General features: G+C 35.8%; 2 protein-coding genes across 14 annotated transcripts in view; both read left to right on the top strand.

Moving 5' to 3' along the window:
* Positions 1-26,969, top strand: part of LOC130046538 (uncharacterized) — a 248,343-nt gene that overhangs the window by 75,227 nt on the left and 146,147 nt on the right. The gene's annotated exons all lie outside the window — the stretch shown is intronic.
* Positions 1-26,969, top strand: part of LOC130048043 (uncharacterized) — a 51,440-nt gene that overhangs the window by 14,813 nt on the left and 9,658 nt on the right. For 2 of the 9 annotated variants that reach the window (XM_056144051.1, XM_056144050.1), the window contains 9 exons: positions 11,131-11,739; positions 11,837-11,857; positions 12,176-12,217; positions 12,803-12,823; positions 13,355-13,399; positions 13,622-13,654; positions 13,856-13,900; positions 14,852-14,896; positions 17,587-17,619. In XM_056144051.1, the coding sequence (XP_056000026.1) occupies positions 11,139-11,739; positions 11,837-11,857; positions 12,176-12,217; positions 12,803-12,823; positions 13,355-13,399; positions 13,622-13,654; positions 13,856-13,900; positions 14,852-14,896; positions 17,587-17,619 (886 nt within the window). In that variant the 5' untranslated portion in view covers positions 11,131-11,138. Of the gene's footprint in view, positions 1-281; positions 8,883-11,130; positions 11,740-11,836; positions 11,858-12,175; positions 12,218-12,802; positions 12,824-13,354; positions 13,400-13,621; positions 13,655-13,855; positions 13,901-14,851; positions 14,897-17,586; positions 17,620-17,750; positions 24,687-26,969 lie in introns of those variants that run through there. The other 7 variants (XM_056144049.1, XM_056144048.1, XM_056144047.1 and 4 more) reach the window with 7 other exon arrangements.

Genomic DNA, 26,969 nt, shown 5'->3' with positions numbered 1-26,969 from the left:
CATTATAAAGTTTACAAGATATCTTATAAAAATTCATTTTTGAGATGTCTTATAAAATATATAAGATATCTGATTAAGTTTGAGATATCTTAAAAGACATTAGATATATGTTTTATATAAGCTATCTTAAAAATATATAACATATTGTTAAGAAAAAAATATAAAATATATCTTTTATCAGATATCCAATTATAAAGGATACAATTAAGATATTTCGTAAACTTTAGAAGGTATCTTGTAAGTTTTATAAGATATCTTATAAAATTTATGAGATATCTTCAAAGAGGAATAAATCTAAAAATGGCATGCTATAAAAGTGTAGTAATAGTATCTAACAATAACCTCAATTTCATTTTTTTTTTCTGTGACGTTGACTATTTACTGATAATGTGATATATTATTTTGTGCAGTTAATATGAGTCGCAATTATACTGTAAGGGAGGAATCGCACATTTTCTTCACCAATTTTATTTTCAATGCTAAATTTTCTCTCACTTTTTTTTGTAACCAATGCTGAAGATAATTTAATTTGTTAAAAATCCTTGACAAGAGAAAAAAAAAATTCTTTTGTCCTGTGACTTGCCCACTCTTCAAAATCCTAAATCGGGGAGGGGGAATTTTTCTCCTAAGTACTACCAAAGATCAATTTCTTTCTTACCTTCGATTTCGTAATTCGGGGAGGATGGGGGTTGACATATATACAGATTTTCCATCAATACATGCATACATGTTTGCAGTTCTGTCTTTACCCTAACTACCACTATAATGAAAATGGAAGAGAGCAGTCACCACAATTTCTTTAATTGCATATGTTATAAACAATGGAATTATTACCGTTGCCCCCCCCCCCCCCCCCGACAGAAGAAAAAAAGACCCTCCCCCCTCATGACACGACAGTAAGACTAAATATTAGGTAAACTACAATCTAGATCTTTAAATGACATTAACTTCCTGAACTTTTCACTATTTCACAATCATCGCCGTATGACAGTACTTTATTGAATTTCATACGTAATTGCAATGCATTGATGATACATGTATATTATATAGAAAATGACTATAGCTTTGGCAGATTTATTTCCGGTTTCCTTCACTGCGGAATTTGACCTCACCTCTAACCTTTTAATGGGTAAAAAAAAACAACACGTGGTGTAAATTTAAATAAGATAACGTTAGTAGGGGTGTGTAGAAAGGACATCAGATAAGGAGTATTCTCCTGTTGACGGTGAGTGTTTAATTTAATGAGTGTTTACTTTTCCCCCCTCTTAATCTAGATTAAACTCAATCTTCATAATAATCAACATAATTACCACCCATTGGTACTTGTTGAAGTTGTTGAGCTGCAGATATAAATAGCCAGCCGAAAATAATTAAATGTGAGACTTGAAACTAGTATACAGTGGCAGACTTTAAGCTTCATTTTCAGATGGAAATTAAGGCATTTCTACAATATGAAGTAGATTTCTAATATATATACTTAATCCTGTTCAAAATATATACAAAGAGGCAGTGATTTGAGCATAGTCTAAAAATATTTTTAAAAACTTTGGAATTTCCCATTACTAAATATAGTATTTTACACTGTCGATGTTACCACGCTGCCCGTGACGGTATAGAGGTTTTGATGGAGAAACTTGAAAATGAATTGTACATTGATTTAGAATCAAGAGACACATTAAATGTATATAATGCTTGTACTTGCCTTGCTTTGACTTCATGAGAGACAATGTATAAATACATGTACCTTATTAAAATAGATATCAATGTCGGTGAGAATTTTATAATTATAAATTCTTGTAATTTCAATTGTATCAACTGTACACTGTCTACATGCTCTTGGTTAAATGAATGATTAATGTAATTTGTTGACAAATATACAAGGCAATTACATAATGGCAATCTGATTAAAATAAGGTTCTCCCTTTTTATGGTGTAGCGACAACATGAAAATAAAGGAGCGGATTGGGGACCTGATTTTAATCAGACTGACATAATGGCGTATTCAAAAATAAAGTAAAATAGAATGTTTATTCTGATTAAAAAGGAAAACAACTTTTGGGGTCTTCTATTCTCCTTTTTCATACAGGTTTAGCAAGTTTATTTAAAGAGTTTCGCACCTATGTTTGAAGTATTGTCAATTTTTGTGGAAGTGGAAAAAATTTGAATTAAAACACATTAGTTTAACTGGATATATGTATAACGAGTTTGAATTAATTGGATAAGTGTTGAACCATTACCTACATATTTATGTCATTTTACGTACTTGTGCTGAAAAGCTATGGAGTTAACTTTCTTGATTAAAATACTTTTTATCCCATGTATCATACGCAAATTCATTAATTTTACAGATTTAAAGATAACAGTCTGCAAAATTAGCTCCAAATTATTCTAAGATTAATTAAGATCAGACATTTTTCCAATATTAGAAAACTTACTGTTTTTCTGCACAGAAAGAAAACAGAAAATAAACATAGAATTCCCACCGTCAAGTAAAACTGCACAGTAGCTTTAGCAAGGGTTTCCTGAATATATACCATATAGGCTTACTGGTGTGGTACTGTATAATGAATATTAAATATAATTACATTTTAACAGATATTTCAACTTATGAACCATGCATGTATAAAATGATCAAATTCGCTGAAAAGTACTAGATGGAAAAATTACATTTGTATGTGTAAATACACTGTAGTTATATTTTTATGTACTGTTAAATAATCATATATGTTATATGCTCAAAGTGGCCCTGTTTTGGAATCAATAAATACGTTAATTGATTAATTGATTTTATATTGTTTAACGTCCCTCTTGAGAAATTTTCACTCATATGGAGATATCAGCATTACCGGTGAAGGACTGCAAAATTTAGGCCTATGGTCGGCGTTTACGGCCTTTGAGTAGGGAAGAATCCACCTGCTGTGACACGGGACCTCGTATTTTGCGGTCTCATCCGATTTATTCGCCTCTTGCGACAAGCAAGGGGTACTGAGGACAAGGGCTGCGTTCAAGATCGTAGCGGCTAGCCTAAGGGCTAAGTATAGTATTGTAAAACTTATACGGTACCAATTTTGATCCACCAGATGCGCATTTCGACAAATAATGTCTCTTCAGTGATGCTCATGCCGAAATTTTGGAAATTGGAAATGACAAAAAACTTGTAAGAGCTAAAAGGAAAACTAGAGTGCCAAATCACTGGAGCCAAATTCGTCCAAGGATCAGAGCTATGCATGAGGAAAATATCATCCTTAATTTTGAAATGAATTTCTAACTTTTATCCCAGCAATAGTAGCTGATTTGTGGCATTTTACAATGTGTTGTTCTTTCGTTATTTTGAAGGGGAAAGTGGCTAATCTTATCATTTTGTCATCTTTTCGTTATTTTGAGACGAAAAGTTGCTAAATATAGTTTTGTTGTCTTTTCGCTCCGAAATAACGCAATAAAGTGTAAATCAGCTACCATACCTAGCCCCTAGGCTAGCCGCTACGATCTTCGACGCAGGCCAGGTACTCCAACCCGAATCCCTATGGGAAAATAAATAGACACGAGATATGTGCTGTCAAATTAACATTTTCCTTTTACAACGCTTAAGTAGAGCAGGGAAATTAGATGTAGTATGTTATAAAAATACGCTTGGATTCATCGTTCTACCATAGATCAAAGGAATGTTGCGTTCACTAGTTTCTAATACACGTGACGTCATGAAAAGATGCTCTGAACATTGATGGATGTCAAACTTGCACATAAAAGATAAATGTATGGGTTTAAAATGTCATTTAAATCCAAACGAGACGGTGTGTTGAAACTTTTGTTAAATGTCTAGGTCATGTAGGTTTTCCGTGATTCCCCCATGCAACTGGTTTTATACTCGCTCCGTGTTTTGTGAATACATGTATAACAATATCAATAACTGATAATAGAATTTTATAATCATAACAATTAATCAATATATTTTGCAAACAACTTTAGAAATGACTGAAGAATATTTTTGATTCAAAAGAAAATTAATAATCTACATGCATTCCGAGATCGATACACATGTAAACAAGTTTGAAGGGCTACAAAATTGAGGTTATGCTCATCGCTTACCAATATTGAGCAGGGAGGTATCATTTACGTGCCACATCTGCTTTGAGAGGGGGCCTCTGCTTTTGTGGTCTCATCCGAATACCAGATACATGTACCAGGTACTTGTTTATTGCAGGATTTACTTTACAATTCATTTTTATTATTTTGGATATAATTGAGTGTACAAGAATTACAACCATCCAGAAAGTTAAAATGAATTACAGATATATGAAGTTGTCATTTTGTAATTTTCGAATTTGCATCGCCCCATTCACTGAACTCAAATCTTAAAACCATAAAATTGCAGTTCCCAAGACGTGAACTTTCCTTCATAACCCCACAAGAGTATCTAAATTGTAAATAATTTCCGTACCAAGATAAAAATGTGAGTTTGGGACTCTACCCTGATCTGAGTGTTTCATAATCATGTTGTAAAGAAACTGAAATATTCACTGTTGTGGAATTATAGATGCATACAACAATATCCGTCGATTTCGTGGCTAACTCCACCCGTTACTTGTTCGCTATTTCGCTTTGATTTTTTTCTCCTACGTTGGTCTAATCTTCTGACCTCTGTCTTTGGCATTTCCGTTTTTTTCATCAATTGCAGTCAACTACAATAATGCCCTAGGTTGGGTCAACACACAAACTTGTACAAAAGGTTATTAATTAGCCATGAATTACATGTACAGTTTTTACCTCTTACATTTGGTAGAATAAAGAAAAACTTCAGCTATTTACCGACTGACCTTTTAGAAGCTGTTTTTGGTGTTCTTTAGAATAGTTTGAGAATTTGCTATCTGGTGTCCTTGAGAAGAGTTTGAGAATCTGTATTTGTTTTCCGTGTCAATTTGAATGGTTTGAGAATCAGCTATTTAATGCCCTTAATTTAGAATATTTCTGACAGACAGAAACAATACAGATACCCTATCACACCGGTAATTGTAGTTCCATATATTTAAAAGAATATTTTATTCATACGCGATTTTTCCCATTTCTTCTTCTTCCTTTGTCTTAATTTTTCTTCTCCTGATTAGAAAATGTTGTATAATGTGTAGACATAAACTAGTGTATACAAAGGAACTATTTTATGTTGATAGCTGAGGCTACTTCCTGAGGTGGACTCCGACTGTTTACACACATGTGAAAAACGGGTGTTCCTAAAACGCGAATCAGAAAATGAAACGAAAGACGGAACGGAAAACGGAAAATATTGTATGCAATAATGTTACGAGAAGGTCAGCATTTTGCAAAATAAAAAGTTTAATCATGAACAAGGGAAGCAGAAATTACAGAGAGAGCGGGACGTCATCCACAGAATCCACCGTTTTGTATACTTCATACTAATGCATATCTATTTTAAAATCATTAACTTATAATGAAAAATATTGATAAAGATAAAAAACAATAAAAAAAATAATCATTCTGAAAAAGACTTGAAATTTCAAATTCTATATCCAATGACTCAAAGCCCCCCCCCCCCCCCCCCCCCTCCCCGAAAACAACATTGTAAAAAATGAAATAATTTTTTTCAACAATGTTCCCCAAACATACCTTCTTAAATCAAACTTGCTTTTATTCGTAATCTAGTTTTACACCTGGTATAATACATGTATGTATTTATGATCACATCAAATTTTAAAGCGAACGGGTCCGGTTTGTATAAAAGGTTTTCCTCATTTTGAATGAGTCTATGTGAAAGTTCGCACATTTAGTCTACCGATATCTTGTGGATTAGTGTTGTTCCAAAAGACATGCAGCGGAAAAGAAAGATTGAAATAGAACCAATGAGAACTAAGGTGAAGTTTACGATCCATAGTATGAGGAATTAACAGATATGAAATCCATGCACATGTATCTAAAAGACTAACAGTCAATTTATGCTTGAATGGAATTAAAATGTCGTCTCATTATTGATCTAAATATTAAATACAAGTATTTAGTTTAGATATAAACTGCTATAAGTCTTCCCTATATAGGATTGGAGTGCTGCGGTCACAAGGTCTCTGTTAGTTAAAAAAAAATGATATATGAAACACAAGATGTTTAAATTGCTGACTTAATAAGATCACGAATTGTCATTGTTGCTTGAATATACATTCCACTCTTGTGGTAAGTATACACATATATGGTATTATGTGTAAATTTACATGTGAATGTTCGTTAATGACGTTTAGCCACCGGGAGCAGGGGATATAAATACGTGTGTTCTTTCCATTCCCTACCCATAGGTGTCGCTGTTCGCTAACACATCTGTCAATGCCGACATTTCGAAGTTCTTGTAAAATGGTTTGTAAATTCTTATACAAACGTAATCAATTTATGATGCAGAATTTTAAGGTAAAATTGCTTTACCGCTGATGAACAAATTCCCAAAATTTTGATTTTAATCATAACAAAGTATTTTCTTCCGATTTTTGGTGTTATATTAGCTACATTAATCATTTTAATTTTTAAATTTTGTTCCGTTTTCCGTTCCCTTCCATCTTCCGTTCAGTTTTCCGTTCCGCGTTTTAGCGACATCCCTGGAAAAGGTAGTGTTGTTTGCAGGAAATTCGGTTTTTTCGAAAATGCCGCGGTGTTGTTTTCCTGGTGTCATCAGACGAAACAGGTAACATAGAGCATTTCCGACTGTGTTATTTGGCATCAATTCTGCAAACTCGTTTTTAGTGATTTGCATGCTTTTCCTCTATATATAGTATAGTATATAGTGAAAATGATTATATTACCGGTGTGATCAATACCTAAAGACCCCCCCCCCCCAAATCCAGAGGAATATGTACATAAAAAGATCAACACAAAACTGGAGGTAAATTGAGATTGATTTTTCATCTTTTGATTCCATGAAATTAGAACCATTATAGGAGAATGGCTGAAAAGCCCTATTGATGCACCATTTCGGCATTTAGACTTTCATAGGAAAAACCCATACCTAAAATTAGATATATATATCCAATTTGTTGTCCTATTATCCTATAGCTGTACGGAAAAGAACGGACATTGGATATAAGGGGTATTCTGCTTTTGACGGTGAGCGCTTATGGTTTTTTTCCTCTTAATCTAGATCAAACTCACTCTTGATAATCTACTTAATTACCACCTATTGGTACTTGTTGAAGTTGATGACCTGCAGCTTTCAATATCCAGCCGAAATTGTGGTAAATAACTAAATGTGAGACTTGAAACTAGTATACAGTTTATACAAGCTTCATTTTCTGAAGGAAATTAAGGCATTTCTACAAAATGAAGTAGAGTTCTAAGATATATACTTCCTGTTCACAATATTTACAAAAAAGGCAGTGATTTGAGCATAGTCCAAAAATATATTTTTAAAAAGTTTTTGGAATTTCCCATTACTAAATATAGTATTTTACACTCTCAATGTTTGCGTTGTAATCACGCTGCCGCTGTGTGAAGTTCTTGATGGAGAAACTTAAATATAAATCGTACATTCATTTAAAATCAAGAGATATTAAATGCGTACAATGCTAACTGCCTTGCGCCTTGCTTTGACTTCACGATATATAAACATATATCAATGTCGGTGAGAATTTTATAATTACGATTTCTTGTAACTTATAAAATTGTATCAACTGTACATTGTCTAAATGCTCTTGATTTATGTGTTTAGTTAACACACATAAAACTTAATTACATAATGGTAAATGTAATATGATTAAAATAAGGTCCGCCCTTTTTATGATGTAGCGACAACATGAAAATAAAGGAGCGGATCGAAGACGTGATTTTACTCAGATTGACATACTGGCGTATTCATTGGAAAAAAAATACAATGTTTATTCTGATTAAAAGGAAACAACTTTTAGGGTTTTCTATTCTCCTTTTTCATACAGGTTTACCAAATCTATTTAATAAAAGTTTCGCACCTAAGTTTGTGGTATTGTCAATTTTTGTAGAAGTGGAAAAAATTTGAATTAAACAAATTATTTTAACTGTATGTATGTATAATACTTTCGGATTAATTTAATAAGTGTTGAACCACTACCTACACAGCTATGCCATTTTACGTACTAAAAAGCTGAGGAGCTAACTTTCTTAATTAAAATACTTTTTATCCCATGTATCCTACGCAAATTCACTAATTTTACAGATTTAAAGGATTAGACTTACTGATAACAGTGTGCAAAATTAGCTCCACGTTATTCTTATTTTAATTAAGATCTGGCATTTTTCCAATATTAGAAAACGTACTGTTTTTCTGCACAAAAAGAAAACAAGAAATAAACAGAATTCCCACCATGAAGTAAAACTGCACAGTAGCTTTAGCAAGTGTTTCCTGAATATATATCATATAGACTTACTTGGTTGATACTGTATAATGAATATCAAATATAATTACATTTTAACAAATATTTTAACTTATGAACCATGCATGTATAGAATGATCAATTCACTAAAAAGTACTGAGAATGTAACAATCACATTTGTATGTGTAAATACACTGTAGTTATCTTTCTACGTACTGTTACATAATCGTGTATGTTATATTCTCAAAGTGGCCCTGTTTTGGAATCAATAAATAAATTGATTGTTTGATTTTATATTATTTCACGTCCGTCTTGAGAAATTTTCACTCATATGGAGACATCACCATTACCGGTGAAGGACTGCAAAATTTAGGCCGATGGTCGGCGTTTACGGCCTTTGAGTAAGGAGTGATCCACCTGCTGTGACACGGGACCTCGTAAGTTCGGTCTCATCCGAAGGACCGCCCCAAGTAGTCGCTTCTTACGACAAGCAAGGGGTACTGAGGACAAGGGCTGCGTTCAAACCGCTACGGCTAGCCTAGGGTCTAGGTATAGTAGCTTATCTGTGCCATTTTACCATGTGTTGTCTTTATTTTGAAGGGAAAAGTAGCTTGTCGTCTTTGCGTTATTTCGAGACGAAACGTCACTAAATATCGTTTTGTTGTCTTCTCGCCTTGAAATAACACAAGGAAGTGTAAAATAACATAAATCAGACACCATCCCTAGCCCATAGGCTAGCCGCTACGATCTTCGACGCAGGCCAGGTACTTTAACTCGAATTCCCACGGGGAAATAAATAGACATGAGATACGTGCTGTCAAATTAAGATTTATCATTTACAACGTTTAAGTAGAGCAGGGAAATTAGATGTAGTGTTATAAAAATACCGTTGTATTCATCGTTCTACCATACATCAAAGGAATGTCGCGTTCACTAGTTTCTAATACACGTGACGTCATCAAAAGATGATCAAAACATTGATGCATATCAAACTTGCACATAAAAGATAAATGTATGGGTTGAAAAATGTCATTGAGACCAAAAACTGATAATCCTATTTTATCATCATCAAAATTAATCAATAGATATTGCAAACAACTTTAGAAATGACTAAGAATGTTTCTCATTCAATAGAAAATTAATCATCTACATTCCGAGATCGATACACATGTAAACAAAGATGGTTGATTATACATTCTTCAACGTCCCACTCGTAAACTTTGAAGAGCTGCAAAATTTAAGCCTATGTTCATCGCTTACCGACATTGAGCAGGGAGGGATCTTTATCGAGCCACATCTGTGACAAGGGGCCCCAGTATTTACGGTTTTATCCGAAGTACCGTCTCATTTAGTCGTCTCTTAAGACAAGCAAGGTTTAATGAAGACCTATTCTAACCCGGATTTCCACATGAAAACAAACATGTGATTTACAGGCATGATACAAGAGAATAGATTGATTGATTGAATATTGCGGGACGTTCGAGAACTTTTCACCCATATAGAGACGTCACCACTGCGGGCGAAGGGCTGCAAAATTTAGGCCTATGCTTGGCGCTTACGGCCCTTGAGCAGGGAGGGATCTTTACCGTGCCACACCTGCTGTGACACGGGGCCAGTTTTTACGGTCTTATCCGAAGGTCCGCCACATTTAATCGCCTTTTAAGACAAGCAAGGGGTACTGAGGACCTATTCTAACCCGGATCCCCGCGGGATTAGAATTGATTCATTTCTTAATTCAGAGTCCAAACAGGACATACGAAAGATTACATAAATTACGACAGCCATGAAACGGGATGACTTCAGCTTCTCCATCATCAACTTGCCTTATTTATGTAGCAATATTCCATTATCACCTGTATATGGTGTTTATGTTTATAAACCAATTCGATACGCAAGAGCTTGTTCTGTGTATGATGCATTTTTCAATAGAAGCATCTACTGACAAACAAGTTAATGTTACAGGGGTTTCAACGGTCTAGTTAAAAGTAAGAATTTCGGAAATTCTGTAATCGTAACGACGATCTAGTTTGCCAATACAACTGTCATTCGGTCAAATGCTGTCTGACATGTTTCATACCTATTGTTAGGTAGTTCGTGGCACATTGATTCTGACTACGGATTACGCCGTTTACCTGAACAATATATAGGGCTCACGGCGGGTGTGACAGGTTGACAGGATATGCTTACTCCTCCTATGTACCTATTCCCACCTCTGATATATCAAGGGGTCCGTGTTTACCCAACTCTTAGGTTTGTATTTCTTATAGGAGTTAGGAAATTGATCACTGTTCTTTATCTTCACCTTTTCAGGTGTTGAATTGTATATAATCCGTCAACATTATATCACTTGAAATAATACCCTACCCTTTCACCTTCTTCGTCAGCAGAACTCCGTTTTGGAATCTGTATTGACATCACGAAACATTAATGAAATATAAAAACATAATTTAGTAGGAATAGTGAATGTATAAATGTTAAATGTGCTGAAAGTACGACAGAGGTAAACATGTTGAACTGGTATTATTACTCAGTCGTAATACACGGACAGTGGTGGATCCAGCTTTTGTTAAAAGGAAAGGGTAGGTTGGCTTTCCCTACAATGGGAATGTACCAGTATGAACAAATGGGCTGTTTTACAATTAACAATGTAGCTATAACGTGCATCCATATGCATGTCTCCGTTAGATGTGAAATATGCAAAGTCAGCAATATTTTGGTGTGAGAATATTACATGAATAAGTATGCATTATTGAACACCAAGGATGCTCAAATTTTCTCATTTTGATATCTGATGCAGGTGGAGCCATGGGTGACGTCCCAGGATCCTCCACCGCTCCTTACTTCAATCCCAGGAAAGCTACAGAGAATTTCTCCCGCCTCTGTCAGCTCATCATGACTATCTGTAGCGATTTGTTCAGGGACATCCTCAGTCGTTACATCAAACCAGCTGACCTAAGGTTAGAGCTAGATAACAACATAACGAAGCTGGAGAAAATCATGAACGCTCAGCAGAAGGAACATATTTATCCACCGTCTGGCACCACTACTCTCACCTCTAAAGACTTGGATATCTCTGTCTTGTACATCCTTTTAAGGAACATCTGCAAGATTCCAAAACATCAAAATGGATGGGGAAATCCTCCACTGGATACTGACACGCGTCTGGCGGCCTGTATAGAGCGAATCAGAATTCAGAGAAACTTGATTTCTGCACATTCAACCATTGGCGAAATAGAAGATTCCGTGTTTCAAGACCACTGGAACAAACTGAAGAACTCGATTCTGGAAATTGAGAAGCAGTTGATAGGTGGTGATATGTATCAACGAGGGATAGACGAGTTGCTGTCGTGTGACCTTAATCCTACTAGAGCGGAGAAGTATATGAAAGAATTCAAACACATTCAAGGTAAAATGATTTAGATCAAACGTATATCTTAAGGAATGATCTTGTAGAAGTTTATGAAACGAAATTGTGTTTTTTAAAATGAAATATCTATTTACAGGGGAACTATTGGTTAAAAGAGGTGAGATCATTATCACACACCTATAAACATATATAAAAAGTGACATAAACACACAGTGACACATACACACACAGTGACATATACACATTGATACACACATAGAGGCACACTTACACACAGTGACACATACACACACAGTAACATATACAGACATACACATACACATACACAGAGAGAGACTTACACACAGTGTCACACAAGCAAACGCACGTACACATAGAGACAAGCTCACACGAACACTAACACAGTCAGACATTATTGCATTTTATAGTTATCGCATTTTTATATTTTCCATGTAATTCTCTTTTATTTCTGCAGAACAAATGGAAAGATTTGAGAGTACCATGAAAACAGCCCAGCGTAAGATATATTATCATATTGTATGCCATGAAAAGGTGAAGATAACGAAGTGATCAATCTCATAACTCCTATAAGGAATACAAAATTAAAAGTTGAGCAAACACAGACCCCTGGACATACCAGAGGTGGGATCCGGTGCCTAAGAGGAGTTAGCATCCCCTTTTCAACCGGTCAGATAATCATATTCATAAATCAATGATATAGGGGTTAGTTAGTGGTATATTGTTTAATGTTCCGCTAAAGAATTTTCACTTATACGGAGACGTTACCATTCCCGGAAAAGGACTGCAAAATTTAGGCCTATACTCAGCGCTCGTGGTCTTGGAGCAGGGGGAATATTTGTGTGACACGGGGCCTCGGTTTTTGCGGTCTCATGCAAAGGGACACCCTATTTAGTCTTAAAAGCATTTTGATTGAAAAATGCACCAAAGAATGGCAATAATGACTAGATTATGCATTGCAGGATTTGACAATTTTCTATCTTAGTCAATAGGTAAAAATAAACTGTATCCTAACAGAGTTTAAATGATTTAGTGAAGACAATATCAAGCTGTTTTATTTGATTTTGAATCTATAATTTTGCAGGTCGTGTGGCTGTCAAACGAGGTAAGAAAATGTTATTTTCTCGCATAGAATTTTAGCAAGTCTTCAACTGAGGACAGTTTTTAAAATAACAAATTCATCAAACTTTTGTAAACAAATGAAAATAATGCATACAAGAAATCGCCTAAACAAATTTCATATTCCTTACACCAATACCATTGCATGTATAAGTACAAACTTCTTATGCAAGGTGAAGATAACGAACAGTGATCAATCTCATAGCTCCTATAAGCAATACAAAATAGATAGTTGGGCAAACACGGACCCCTGGACACACCAAAGGTGGTATCAGGTGCCTAGGAGAAGTAAACATCCCCTGTTGGCCGGTCACACCGGCCATGGGCCCTATATCTTGATCAGGTAAACGGAGTTATCCGCAGTCAAAATCAGTGTGCTAAGAACGGCTTAACCATCGGTATGAAACACGTCAGACAGCATTTGGCCCAATGGGAGGTTGTATTGACGAACTAGATCGTTATAACGATATTATGTAATTTAGTAATTTGTTAAACAGCCATTGTTGAACATTTTCAGCTCGCCTAGATAAACAACAGGCTTCAACAACCAGCCAAATAAAAGGTGACTTTTCCTTGTAATATAAAGTAATTTACTGACACGTGAAACCCATACACAAATTATACGCTGTCTTAAATTGGTTGTTGATTTTCTAATCCGACAATTATGCAAGTCAAACCTTATTATAACATTAAAGATAATCTCATAACAATGTTAATTGTTTTCACGTAATACACCAATGGAACATAATTGTGTATAAATTTTCTTTTGTTGATTTTTTCTAAGATCTTCAGACAACATTATTGACATCTTTGGAGGGTAAGTAGCTATTACTTCACTTCTGCATTCACTCATCTAGACATACTAGTTTCACGTCGGATATATATATATATATATATATATATATATATATATATATATAAATTTCATATTCCTTACACCAATATCATTGCATGTATAAGTACAAACCTCTTATGTAATTTAGTAATTTGGTAAACAGCTATTGTTGAACATTTTCAGCTCGACTAGATGAACAACAGGCTTCAACAACCAGCCAAATAAAAGGTGACTTTTCCTTGTAATATAAAGTAATTTACTGACACGTGAAGTAGATAAGAATGTGTGATTAAATAACTGTCTCCTAGTCATAATTGCACTTGTAAATGGGATCCAAAGTATTACTTCAGAATGCTTGTTAGCAAATTTTATACGTTTTGATAAAAAAAAATCCGATGTGATCGACAGGGCAGAAATTGTTCTGTTTTTACTAAAACCAAATAAAAAATGTATATGCATATTTGTAGCAGCGTTATGTAACCAGAGGTATTCATCGACATGGTCGTTATGCATATTGATTGTATTGATTGTATCTTGCTTAACGTCTCACTCGAGAATTTTTCACTTATATGGAGACGTCACCAAGACCGGTGAAGGGCTTCAAATTTAGGCCTATGCTCGGCGCTTACGGCCATTGAGCAGTGAGAGTTCTTTAGCGTGCCACACCTACTGTGACACGGGTCATCCGTTTTTAAGGTCATTTCCGAGGACCCGTGACATTCACACCTGATGCCGAGCGTTTGGCGATGGAACTGTCACTACCTGTTTTAACGACTTAGGTGTGTCGCGGCCGGGATTCGAACCCCGGGCCTTCCGCATGTGTTATGCATAAATTATCATGTTTTAAATGTCGTTAATCGCCACCACATGCCCAACAAACTAAACAGTGATTCCTTTTACATGTATTTTCAAAAAATCACATTGAAAATATAGAATCAGCGTAACAAAAAATTATGTCTGAAATAAATTAAATTCCATGTTAATTTCTATAGTTTCCGCCCACACGACCTTTCATTTGGCGTGGACTGAGAAATTTATATCCAGGTGTACGTTGCGAGGAAATTAACACATTGGAATGTCAGAGGCTTATCACGAAGAAAATAGTTGGAAATGTAACAGGAAACCATTTGGTAGCTTTGTTTAACCATTGTTTATATTCATTTATTTCCTCATTTACAGACACCTTTAAAGATCTCGAGACGACGTTACTGACAAACATACAAGGTACCAAGTAGTTAATTTTCTACTGAATACGTTCACTTCTCTAAAAATACAAAGTTAACATAATACATGAAGATTAAATTCAGGTATGCTCTACAAAATTTTCATTAGAATCAACATGTGGGATGTAATGGATAAAATTCACAATTTTATGAGTTAATGGACATAGACTCAGTCAAGTCATCCACCATGCTTTCACATTGTCCTCCCTTACATTTTTCCGTCCCTCACATTCCCGGTCCCTCACATTCCCGGTCCCCCACATTCCCACTCCCTCAAATTGCCCTTTCGTCACATTGCCCCCTCATATTTCCCCCCGCTTACATTTCCACTACCTTCACATTCACCCTACCTCACATAATGACATTTCCGCTCCCTCACATTTTCCTCTTTCACATTCCCCATCCTAACATTTACCCGCCTTCACATTGCCCTAGATTGAGGCAACAAACTAAAGGAAATACCAAAGCGAGTAATGCTGATTTCGTATTCGACATTCGGAGTTAATTTTGTATGTTCAAAATTGAATCCGTCCGCGGAGAAAGTGAGGGATTGGTTTGAACTTATTTCATTGTAACTGATTATATAAAGAAATTGAGTTTTAAATTCATCAATCTTTGACATGTAAAGGTAACTATAACAAAATTTGATTTATTGGATCATATCCAATTAAAGAGAAAGGCAACCCTAACCACATTGTTGCTTTTATGAATAAAGTATTTCTTTCTGATATCGTAAATGACAGTCTTTAACAACAAAAATATTTGCTTAACGATTAAATCAATATTAATCTATCATTTATTCCAAATTACCTGCCGCTAAAAGAGCGGATATTATAGTTACGTCATACCGTATGTTCCGGTTTATGTCATCAGCAGCACTGTAAACATGACGAGTCACGACCAGTTAAGTTTGGAGTTGTATAGATTTTAGTCTGGTCTTTCACAAGAAGAAATCAAGAAAAGAAAACGTTCAGTCGAGTCTCCGACCAGGCAGACAGTACACGTTTCTTAATACAAATGTCTCGAACCACAACTTGTCATTACGCAAATGATGGATCCACAGTTCACATAGTGTGTTCTTTTCCGATGACTTGCTTGGGTCAGAAATTTCGGGAAAAAAACCTTTTCACATTTTTCATTCGCATTAGTGCAATTACCAGCTTGACAGGAAGTCATCAACCTTTTTATTCGTAAATTATACCACATGCACATCTTTGATGACGTTATCTCATCAAAACCAGAACCGACGGTGTGACATCAAAATTATTGATTTTTGTGGTCTTGAATACAAAAGAGTTCCACATCATGGCAGCCTCTACAGATGGCGAGAATTTCGATTTTTAACGTTTTCAAATCAGTACTGAAACTTATCTAGGCCATATATCAACAGAAGTGTATGACAAATGTTTATCATATAATTAATCCTATGATTTATTATGTAATTATAGCTCACCTGAGCCAAAGGTTTGAGTGAGCTTTTCTGATCAAAATTTGTCCGTTGTCTGTCGTCGTCGACGTCATAAACTTTTCACATTTTGGACTTCTTCTCAAGAATCTCTGGACCAATTTCAATCAAACTTGCCACAAAGCATCCTTGGGTAAAGGGCTTTCAAGTTTGTTCAACTGAAGGACCATGTCCCTTTCAAAGGGGAGATAATCGCAAAAATGCAAAAATAGGGTTGGATCATTTGAAAATATTCTTCTCAAGAACCACTAGGCCAGAAAAGCTGAAATTTACATGAAAGCTTTTTGACATAGTGCAAATTCAAGTTTGTTCAAATCATGGCCCCCAGGGGTTGGATAGAGACACAAAAGGGGATCGAAATTCTACATACAAATATATAGGATAAATCTTTAAAAATATTCTTCTCAAGATCCACTGAGCCAGAAAAGCTGAAATTTACATGAAAGCGTCCTGACATAATGTAGATTGCAGTTTTTCCAATCATGGCCCCCGGCGGTTGGATGGGGCAACAGTAGGTGATCAAAGTTTTACATACAAATATATAGGATAAATCTTTAAAAATATTCTTCTCAATAACCACTGAGCCTGAAAAGCTGAGATTTACATGAAAGCTTCTTGACATAATGCAGGTTGCAGTTTGTTCAAATCATGGCCCCCAAGGGTTTGATGGGGCCACAATAGGGGATCAAAGTTTTACATACAAATATATAGGAAAAATCTTTTAAAATCTTCTCAAGAACCACTGAGCCAGAAAAGTCGATATTTACATGAAAGCTTTCTGACATATTTCAGATTTTAGTTTGTTATAATCATGGCCCCCAGGGGTAGTATGGGGTCACAAGGGGGAATCAAAGTTTAGGATACAAATATATAGGGACAAATCTTTAAATATGAACCAAGGTGACTCAGATGAGCAATGTGGCCCTTGGTCCTCTTGTTTTGGGGTTGCCTTCCCGTTTAAAAGATCAACAATTTCAACCTACAAACAGAAGGGGCAAATATCATAGACTCGTGGCTCCCGTTGATTCCAAAAAACACATCCTTCAAATTAATTATGATTTCTTAATTCCTTAATCAAGGCTATATTAAACCACTTGACAAATTATTCTTTGGTTTTGGTGATAGAATGTGCTAAAAATGAGTATTTGGTGAATTGCAATGGTGATTTTCTCTTAAATGTATTCTTGATTTGAGATTATATATATATATATAACTTATTATTCCAGCCAGATTTGCTGCATTGGAGGAAAAACAGCAAGGTATGTTTTATCATGCGGAAGAAACTATTAAATCCCCTGGAACATCGTCTTTTTTTTTATATAGTAGACTGCTTCAGTTTGAATACTGATTGTAAGCAACACATACCCTTGTGTGTTGAATCAGTTGAGAAACATAAACACAATATAAGGTAATAATGAAATATTCCTTAAATATCAGAAGTTGACGACGGAGAAAATTCAGTCATCCAGATTGTCTTCAAGTTAAATTACAAGATTACTGCCATTATGCATTTTCAGTCAAACATTTCAATTTGAATCAGAGTATTTACAAATAAGTTGAAGTTACTGGGATTTCAACAGCCTCCTTTGAAGTAATCACTTGTGTTGTTAATAGTCCATCTTTGCTAGCCAAGTGTTTACGATCCGCTCCGCTTTGTAGAGAAGCGGAGCGGATGGTAAACCCTTGGCTAGCGAAAATGTTATCAGTGATCTTCACTGTTTTACCGGTATTTTGCGAATTCGGTGGTCATCATTCTGATCTAATTTGCAAACATAATCCTTATCAGGTTGAATGCTTTATCATATGTTTCATACAAACTAGTTTACATTGTGGTCCTGTCTTTAACATACATACATGCATACATACATACATATAAATCGATAAAAAAAAATATAAAGCATGAGAATATCACAGATAATTTACATACAGATAAGAACTGCCTCAACAGAAACGGGTATAATTTACTTTGCAGGTCCCCGGAAGTTTAAAACAGGATCAAATAACGATATCAAATAGCTTACCTTATGTCTGAAAATCCTCCATGTTTTCTTGTTTGTTACAACGTCTGATTTTGTCCATTCCGGATTATACACTTCTCTAATAATTTGACAGAAAGTGAGAAATCGATCAGTAGGTTCTTTTAGAAATACTATCACGACACAATACTGCGCAAAGAAACTGTCATACAATACTTCTGTGTTCTGTGTGTTAGCAAAGATTTTTCAAAAGCTCTCCAAGTTGACTCTCTCGTATTTGTGTAGGCACCGAAAGTCGGATCCACAAAATAGTGTTGCCTGGCTTTATGTGCTTCTTAATTATTGTCAATAGGGTATCGTATCTGCAGTTCTGTCTGCCACGCTGACAAAAAATACCCACCAATTTGGAATCCGTCTCAATTCCTCCAAACACACAAACCACGTCCACTCGTCTTCTTTCGTGATATGTCGTTTTCTCCAATTTTGATTCATCAATTTCACCAATTTTTCTGACCCCGATGATGTTACTGCCGCATTTTTCCAAATAAATTTCACGCAACCATACCAATCTGTTATAGTTTTTTGATAAACATCCAATTCATCAATTGCAAAATCTTGAGCACATTGATAAACCCAACAACATGTGATAAAAAATTCTTTTCTCAATGTTAAACTGTTATTTTCAAACCAAGATGACTTTCTAATTGATACTGTCCTATTGCATTTTTGTTGCTACACATGTACATCTCTAGACGTTGCTATCGCTACTGTAAGAGGGTTCCTTTCTCAATCCAATAACTCCAAAATCACGAGATTTACAAAGACAGTCACGAAGATTCAAAACAAGACCTACATCTATTAACGAATTAATTATGCTCTCCAAATAATCACATATATTTGTTTACATTGAACACATGTTGAACTGTCAAAGTCGTAAATATTCGCTTTGCGCCGAATCGTCGCGTGCAAAATTAACAACGGATGCCATTTTAAAGAATCATCTAAATATCAGTGTTTACTGAACGTATTCAAAATTTCAGTTAAAATCTATTGTATAAATCGATGTTTTTAGCATCAAAGAATTCAAACTTTGGGTCATAACACAAAAACGCATATTTTTTTTCTCAATTAGGCAATCGCGAACGCGATTGCATCTTATACAGAAGACACCTTCGGAGTACTATATTTTAGTGTGCTTTTATGGAGACCGGCAAAGTAAATTCGTTCCAAGAAACCATAAACAGTTGAGTATTGTTGAGGAATAATTCTTGGTACAATCAGAGGCATAGGGGCACACAGACACCCGCATAGGCAAATAGATGGGGAAGACATAGAGAGGGGGGAGATAGAGACAGACAAGTAGATAAAACATGAAGAGAGAAACCCAGAGAGAGAGAGAGAGAGAGAGAGAGAGAGAGAGAGAGAGAGAGAGAGAGAGAGAGAGAGCGATAAACACACATTGTTTGAAACACATAGAAAGACAGACATAGAGAAAAAGGTCCATACAGAGAAACACACACACAGAAAGACACCGAGAAAGACACACATAAATAAACGCATAGAGAGAAACAAAGAAACACACAGAGAGACATAGAATGAGACACATACAGAGAGAGACACATACAGAGACACACATACAGAGAGACACACATAGAGACACACAGAGAGAGACATATACAGAGAGACACATACAGAGAGACAGATACAGAGAAACACATACAGAGACAAACATACAGAGATACACACACAGAGAGACACATACAGAGAGACATACATACAGAGAGACACATACAGAGAGACAGATACAGAGAGACACATACAGAGAGACATACATACAGAGAGACACATACAGAGAGACAGATACAGAGAGACACATACAGAGATACATATACAGAGAGACACATACAGAGAGACACACACAGAGATACATATACAGAGAGACACATACAGAGGGACACACATACAGAGAGACACATACAGAGAGACACACATACAGAGACACACATACAGAGACACACACAGATACGCACACAGAGATACACATACAGAGATACATACAGAGACATACAGAGAGACACATACAGAGAGACACATACAGAGAGTCACACACAGAGACACATACAGAGATACATATACAGAGAGACACATACAGAGAGACACATACAGAGAGAGAGAGAGAGAGAGATACATACAGAGAGACACACACAGAGATACATATACAGAGAGACACATACAGAGGGACACACATACAGAGAGACACATACAGAGAGACACACATACAGAGACACACATACAGAGAGACACACATAGAGACACACAGAGAGAGACATATACAGAGAGACACATACAGAGAGACAGATACAGAGAAACACATACAGAGACAAACATACAGAGATACACACACAGAGAGACACATACAGAGAGACATACATACAGAGAGACACATACAGAGAGACAGATACAGAGAGACACATACAGAGAGACAGATACAGAGAGACACATACAGAGATACATATACAGAGAGACACATACAGAGAGACACACACAGAGATACATATACAGAGAGACACATACAGAGGGACACACATACAGAGAGACACATACAGAGAGACACACATACAGAGACACACATACAGAGACACACACAGATACGCACACAGAGATACACATACAGAGATACATACAGAGACATACAGAGAGACACATACAGAGAGACACATACAGAGAGACACATACAGAGAGTCACACACAGAGACACATACAGAGATACATATACAGAGAGACACATACAGAGGGACACACATACAGAGAGACACATACAGAGAGACACACATACAGAGAGACACACACAGAGATACATATACAGAGATACATATACAGAGACACATACAGAGAGACACATACAGAGAGAGAGAGAGAGAGAGATACATACAGAGAGACACACACAGAGATACATATACAGAGAGACACATACAGAGATACATATACAGAGAGACACATACAGAGATACATATACAGAGATACATATACAGAGAGACACATACAGAGAGACACACACAGAGATACACATACAGAGAGACACATACAGAGATACATATACAGAGAGACACACACAGAGAGACACATACAGAGAGACACATACAGAGACACATACAGAGATACATACAGAGGGACAAACACCGACCCCTTGATATACCAGAGGTGGGATTGGGTGCCTAGGAGGAATAAGCATCGCTGTCGACCAGTCACACAAGCTGTGAGCTCTATATCTAAACCTAATTATCCGTAGTCAAAATCAGTGTGATGTGTAGAGTGGGAGAAACAAATCCCCTGTGTAAGTTTCATTTGACTGAAGTATGATATGATCTCATTTCAGCAAAGCAGGTGTCTTCTACGAAAGGTCGCAAACGTGGAAAGTTCTTTTGGTTTATTGAATTAATTTGTTTTTCAAAATCATCTTAAAAGCGTTACGATGGAGGTTTCACTTTCAAAATAAATACTGTCCTAACTCATTCCTAATCACAAAGTTGACTCTTTTAAGCGTTGTGACTCGTGCAACTTTTGAAGAATTGTAACACTGCTTAAATTCTAAATCGTGCACTTGAAGTGTTTTGAATCACGTAAGTCCTGGAGGTTATAAAAATTTTACCGTTTAAAGTTTAATTTACTGTCGGTTGTACACAACACTGTTCCTTGGTTGAAGCACATACATGTGACTGTTATGTGCCGTGCCTCTTAATTTCCCACTTTAAAGAGGGGGGGGGGATTCCAAAAAACATTTACATAATAAATGATAGGATTAATTATATGATAAACATTTGTCATACTACTCTGTTGATATGCGGCCTAGATAAGCGTCAGTACTAATTTGAAAACGTTAAAAATTGAAATTCTTGCCATCTATAGAGGCTGCCACGATGTGGAACTCTTTTGTATACAAGACCACAAAAATAAATAATTTTGACGTCACACCGTCTGTTCCGGTTTTGATGAGATTCCAAGATCATCAGAGATGTGCAAATGGTAGATTTTACGAATTGATTGATGCCTTCTTGTCAAGCAGTTAATTGGACTCATTAATACGTAGGGGAGATGTGAAAAAAAAGGTTGTTTTTTTTTTTCGAAATACGTGACCCAACCAAGTCGACTATCTGAAAACAAAAGACCATGTAAACTGTGGATCCATTATTTGTGTAATGACAAGTTGTGGTTCGAGACATTTATATTAAGAAACGTGTACCGTCTGCCTGGTCGGAGACTCGACAGAACGTCTTCTTTTCTCAATTTCTTCTTGCGGAAGAACGAGCTCAAATCTATACGACTCCAAACTTAACTGTTCGTGACTTGTCATGTTTACAGTGCTGCTGATGAACTAAACGGGAACCGACGGTGTGACGTCATAAATTAAACTTCAGTGACCGCTTTCTTATCGGCGGGCAATTTAAAATATATGAGATATTGATATTGATTTAATCGTTAGGCAAGGATTTTTGTTGTTAAAGACTATCATTTACGATATCAGTAAGTAATAATTTATTCATAAAAGCTACATGTGGTTAGGGGTGCCTTTCCCTTTAACGAAGATCCCTAAAAATGTTTTTCTTTTTTAACTATGAAAAATGGAAGGAAGACATCAGATTTAGTGAGCTAAAAGAGTCCTTCCTAGTTTTTTTTTTTTATGTCCCTGCGACAAAATTTCACTCATAATAAGACGCCACCAGCAGTATGTGCAGTACTACAAATTTAGACATACTGCTCGAGGCTAGATCAGTTAGCGTTACTTAACGTCTCAACGCCTGCCGCAACACGGGACCTATGTTTTTAAGGTCATATCCGAGAGACCCCCTGATTCTCACTGATAAATACTAAGCGTTGGTGAAGGAACAATCACTACCCGTGCTTCCGTCTTAGGTTTGACGCAACCATGGTGCGATTAGAGTTCTGTATGCGATTAGAGTTCGAACTCATAACCAAAGCTTATGTAGCGAACGCACTACCACTGAGCTACTGTGACCGGTGGTTGTTGCAAGTAAAACTGCAAGTAAAAGTTAGGTTATCAAATCATTGAGTCGTCAAAACAGGTAGTGACAGTTCCATCATCAAAAGGTGTGAATGCCACGGGTCCTCAGAGATGACCTTAAAAATGGATGTCCCTTGTCAAAGTAGGTGTGGCACGCTAAAGAACCCTCACTGCTCAATGGGTAAGCGCCGATCAAAGGCCTACATATGAAGCCCTTCACCGGCATTGGTGATGTCTCCATATGAGTGAAAAGTTCTCATGAGGGACGTTAAACAAGATTCAATCAAATTGATACAATCCTTCATTCTATGTAACTAACTCTAACTAATCTCCTAGTTTTTAAAGCAAACTTTTAGGTTTAATTTAACATCTCAATCGAGTCAAATCGACTTCCTCATTTCAAAATATCTGCTAATATTATAAGGATAGCGGGTCACGTGATGCCGTGACGTCATATGCAACATTCGCATATCTCGCCGATCAACTTTTTGTGAAGAAACTAGTCATTATCTAATTTCGTTTGAGTTATCCTCTTGAGAACTTTTCACTCATGGAGACATCACCAAAGCCGGTGAAGGGCTTCACATTTAGGCCTTTGCTCGGTGCTTACAACCATTGAGAAGTGAGGGTTCTTTAGTGTGCCACACGTGTGGTACGGGTAAATATTTTTCTTACATCAATGACGCTTTTATTTTATTAGATATAATTCCTTTACATTGAAACTGCTCAACAAGAAAACGACGAATGGGATGTATTGAAATAGCCTACCGCATATCGTGCATACTGACATGCTTGTACATGTTTCAACATCTGCAGAAATATGATTTACAGTCATGCAATTAATTATCCATGTTCTTCTTATGTAGATCTAAAACAGAAAGATAATAAAACTAATGTCTTGATATGAATATCTTACTTATAATCCACTATACAATCACGTACGCGTCTGTCGAACAAAGTAAAATAAAAACAGTTGCTAAGATATAATACGTGAATTAAGCAAAGCTTTTAACATGTATTGTCAAATACATAAGATATATTTTATTTTAATCAAGAACATAGTCAAAGTTACAATAGACACAACGACATCCCCTTAAATTATTTGCATAATGATGTAGTTCAATTAAGGTAGTTTTCTTGTCTGTAGATGCGTTGAATAATGAATACCTGTTTAAATATTACACTTCATATATTGCAACACAGAGGGTTCAATAAGAGTATACTTTATATTTAGGAAACACTCTACAGGAACCGATCATTTTGTCTGTAATAATAGCAGTGATCTATACCATACCACCCCTAGTTAAAAAAAGCACACCCAGTGGAACCGGTAATTTTGTCTGTAATAATTATAGTAAATAGTAGTGGTCTATACCACACCACCCCATAGTAAAAGAACAAATGGCACACACAGGTAACTTTATTTGTAGTAATAGTAGTGATGTATACCATAACACTACCTAGTAATCCCACAGGAACTGGTGATTTTGTCTGTAGTGTAACAATAATAGTAGTGACATATATCATACCACCTGTTTTTACTTGGGGTGGTTTGGTATAGATAAATTATATCATTATTACAGATAAAATTACCAATTACTGTGTTTTTATCATGTGTAGTATGCCACTATGGTATAGACCATTACTGCTATTATTACTGATAAGATTACCAATTACTGTGTTTTCTCGCCGTTCCGATTTTAAACAGCGTCAGGCATGCATTAAAAACTGGGCATTTTTACAAGATCACCACTTATTGAGAATCATCAACACGTAGGTTGAACCTCATAAAAGCGATTTGAAAACAAACAAAAAGCATACATGTATGATATTGTAACATATATAGAGAAATATTTTTATCTGCGGTAATAGAAATTCCAGCACATTTAAATAATATCAATAGCAAACCACAATTACAACATCATCAACAAGGGTTTCCGCGGTATTCATCTCCGAGTTCTTGGGCCCTCAACAGTCACCAGATTGCCATGCGCAAAGCTTGTCTGTCCATCCGTTTTGAAATAAGCGAAGGAAGAGGAAAGAGGTGGTGGTCTGTAACCTATGGCTCTGCTGGTGTAACGACGAACAGTGACCTCTATAGAATATTGACCGGGGGTCATATTTCTACATAGGAATTTGACCCCCTGGTCAATATTCTACATAGAAAAATGACGCAGTTTTTGTAGAAATTATGGTCTTGGGGTCATTCTTCTCCGTGTGGATTGAAGAAAAGTGACCCCGTAAAATAATGACCATGTGTCATTTTTTTATACAAAAAATTGATTTTGGTAGGGATATTCTTGTTAGGCAAATACATAGGGGAAAACAGAACAAATTCCATTTCTTTTCAAATCTTCATATACCCAGTGTGGTTGTAGAAATTCATTAAATCACCTTGTTTAATTTCTCTGATCCCTTTAGTAATTTCAAATTTTGAGAAATTAGTTTGCGAAATCTCTCTTGTACTGATTTTTTTTATCTGGCCAAAACGAGCAGAATATTAAGTACATTTTATATATTGTTTAACAATAAAGCAGAACAATGCCCCCTCCCCCAACAGTAAATGTATGACCTCAATCTGAATAAGACTTTGATACTGAAATGTAACTATTTTTATACGAAAAACACGTGTATATACCGTTAACTGGAATGGTTTGGTTGGTTCCAAATTGTATTAAACATGGATGTTTGAATTAACATGTATGGTATCAGGACAACTCGCCCTCAAGACAACTAGCCCCCTCAACGGGACTACTCGTCCCTAAGACAACTCCCCCCCTCTTTGGGACAACTCGCCCCCTCTCTTGCACTGAAAAAAAATAACTAGTAAAATACACTAAGCAAACTAGTAAAACTACTGTCCATACAATCACTAATTTAAAAGTAGTTTTTACTAGGTGTTAAGTAAGTTTACTATTTATTAACTAGTAATTTAACTAATCAGACAGTAAAACCTTACTTCAGACAATAGTAAATATTAGTATGCATTAAGTAGATTTACTAATTTTCCATTCCTGTATTCCATTGCCAAAATTACTAGCATTCTAGTAATTTAACTGATAGGACAAGTAAAATCGCCCTGTTAAAGGACACATCGCATGTTTTTAAACTTTTTAATTTTTTCAGCAAAATTAATTCATTTCATGCCTGAAACTACTTTACATGTGTTTTAAATGAAACAGTTTGCGTAGTTTTCGAGTTTGAAAGCGATGAAATTCAAATCTTGCGATATGCATATTTTCTTCGATATTTTACGCGCCATTATCTGTGACGTCATATGCGACCTCGAGCGAGAAGATTTGAAAACAGTTGTTAGCCATTTCATAAACAGATGAGATTTAATTGACAAACAAACAATCATCACATTATCGGCTTGTAAATAACACTGCATTAGGGTGTTTTGTGCCGTTTAAGGGTGTACTTGCTGTCAGTAGAGAGGATTTGGACTGTGTTTTATTTTTCAATTTTCGAAGGAAGGTACGAGGGACAAGACGTGAATATTTTTTGTCGGTACAACGACTTTGCCATTAAAAAAAAACCCAGTAGAATTTGTCTCTGTACTTTTTCAAACAAGCACTTGGACAAAGACGTAGATAAACTGCGAGATAATGGT

This window comes from Ostrea edulis, chromosome 7 (genome assembly GCF_947568905.1).
Source record: "Ostrea edulis chromosome 7, xbOstEdul1.1, whole genome shotgun sequence".
In the NCBI taxonomy this organism is placed as follows: domain Eukaryota; kingdom Metazoa; phylum Mollusca; class Bivalvia; order Ostreida; family Ostreidae; genus Ostrea; species Ostrea edulis.
The sequence above is the reverse complement of the archived record's forward strand: the minus strand, read 5'-3'. Positions and strand labels throughout refer to the sequence as shown.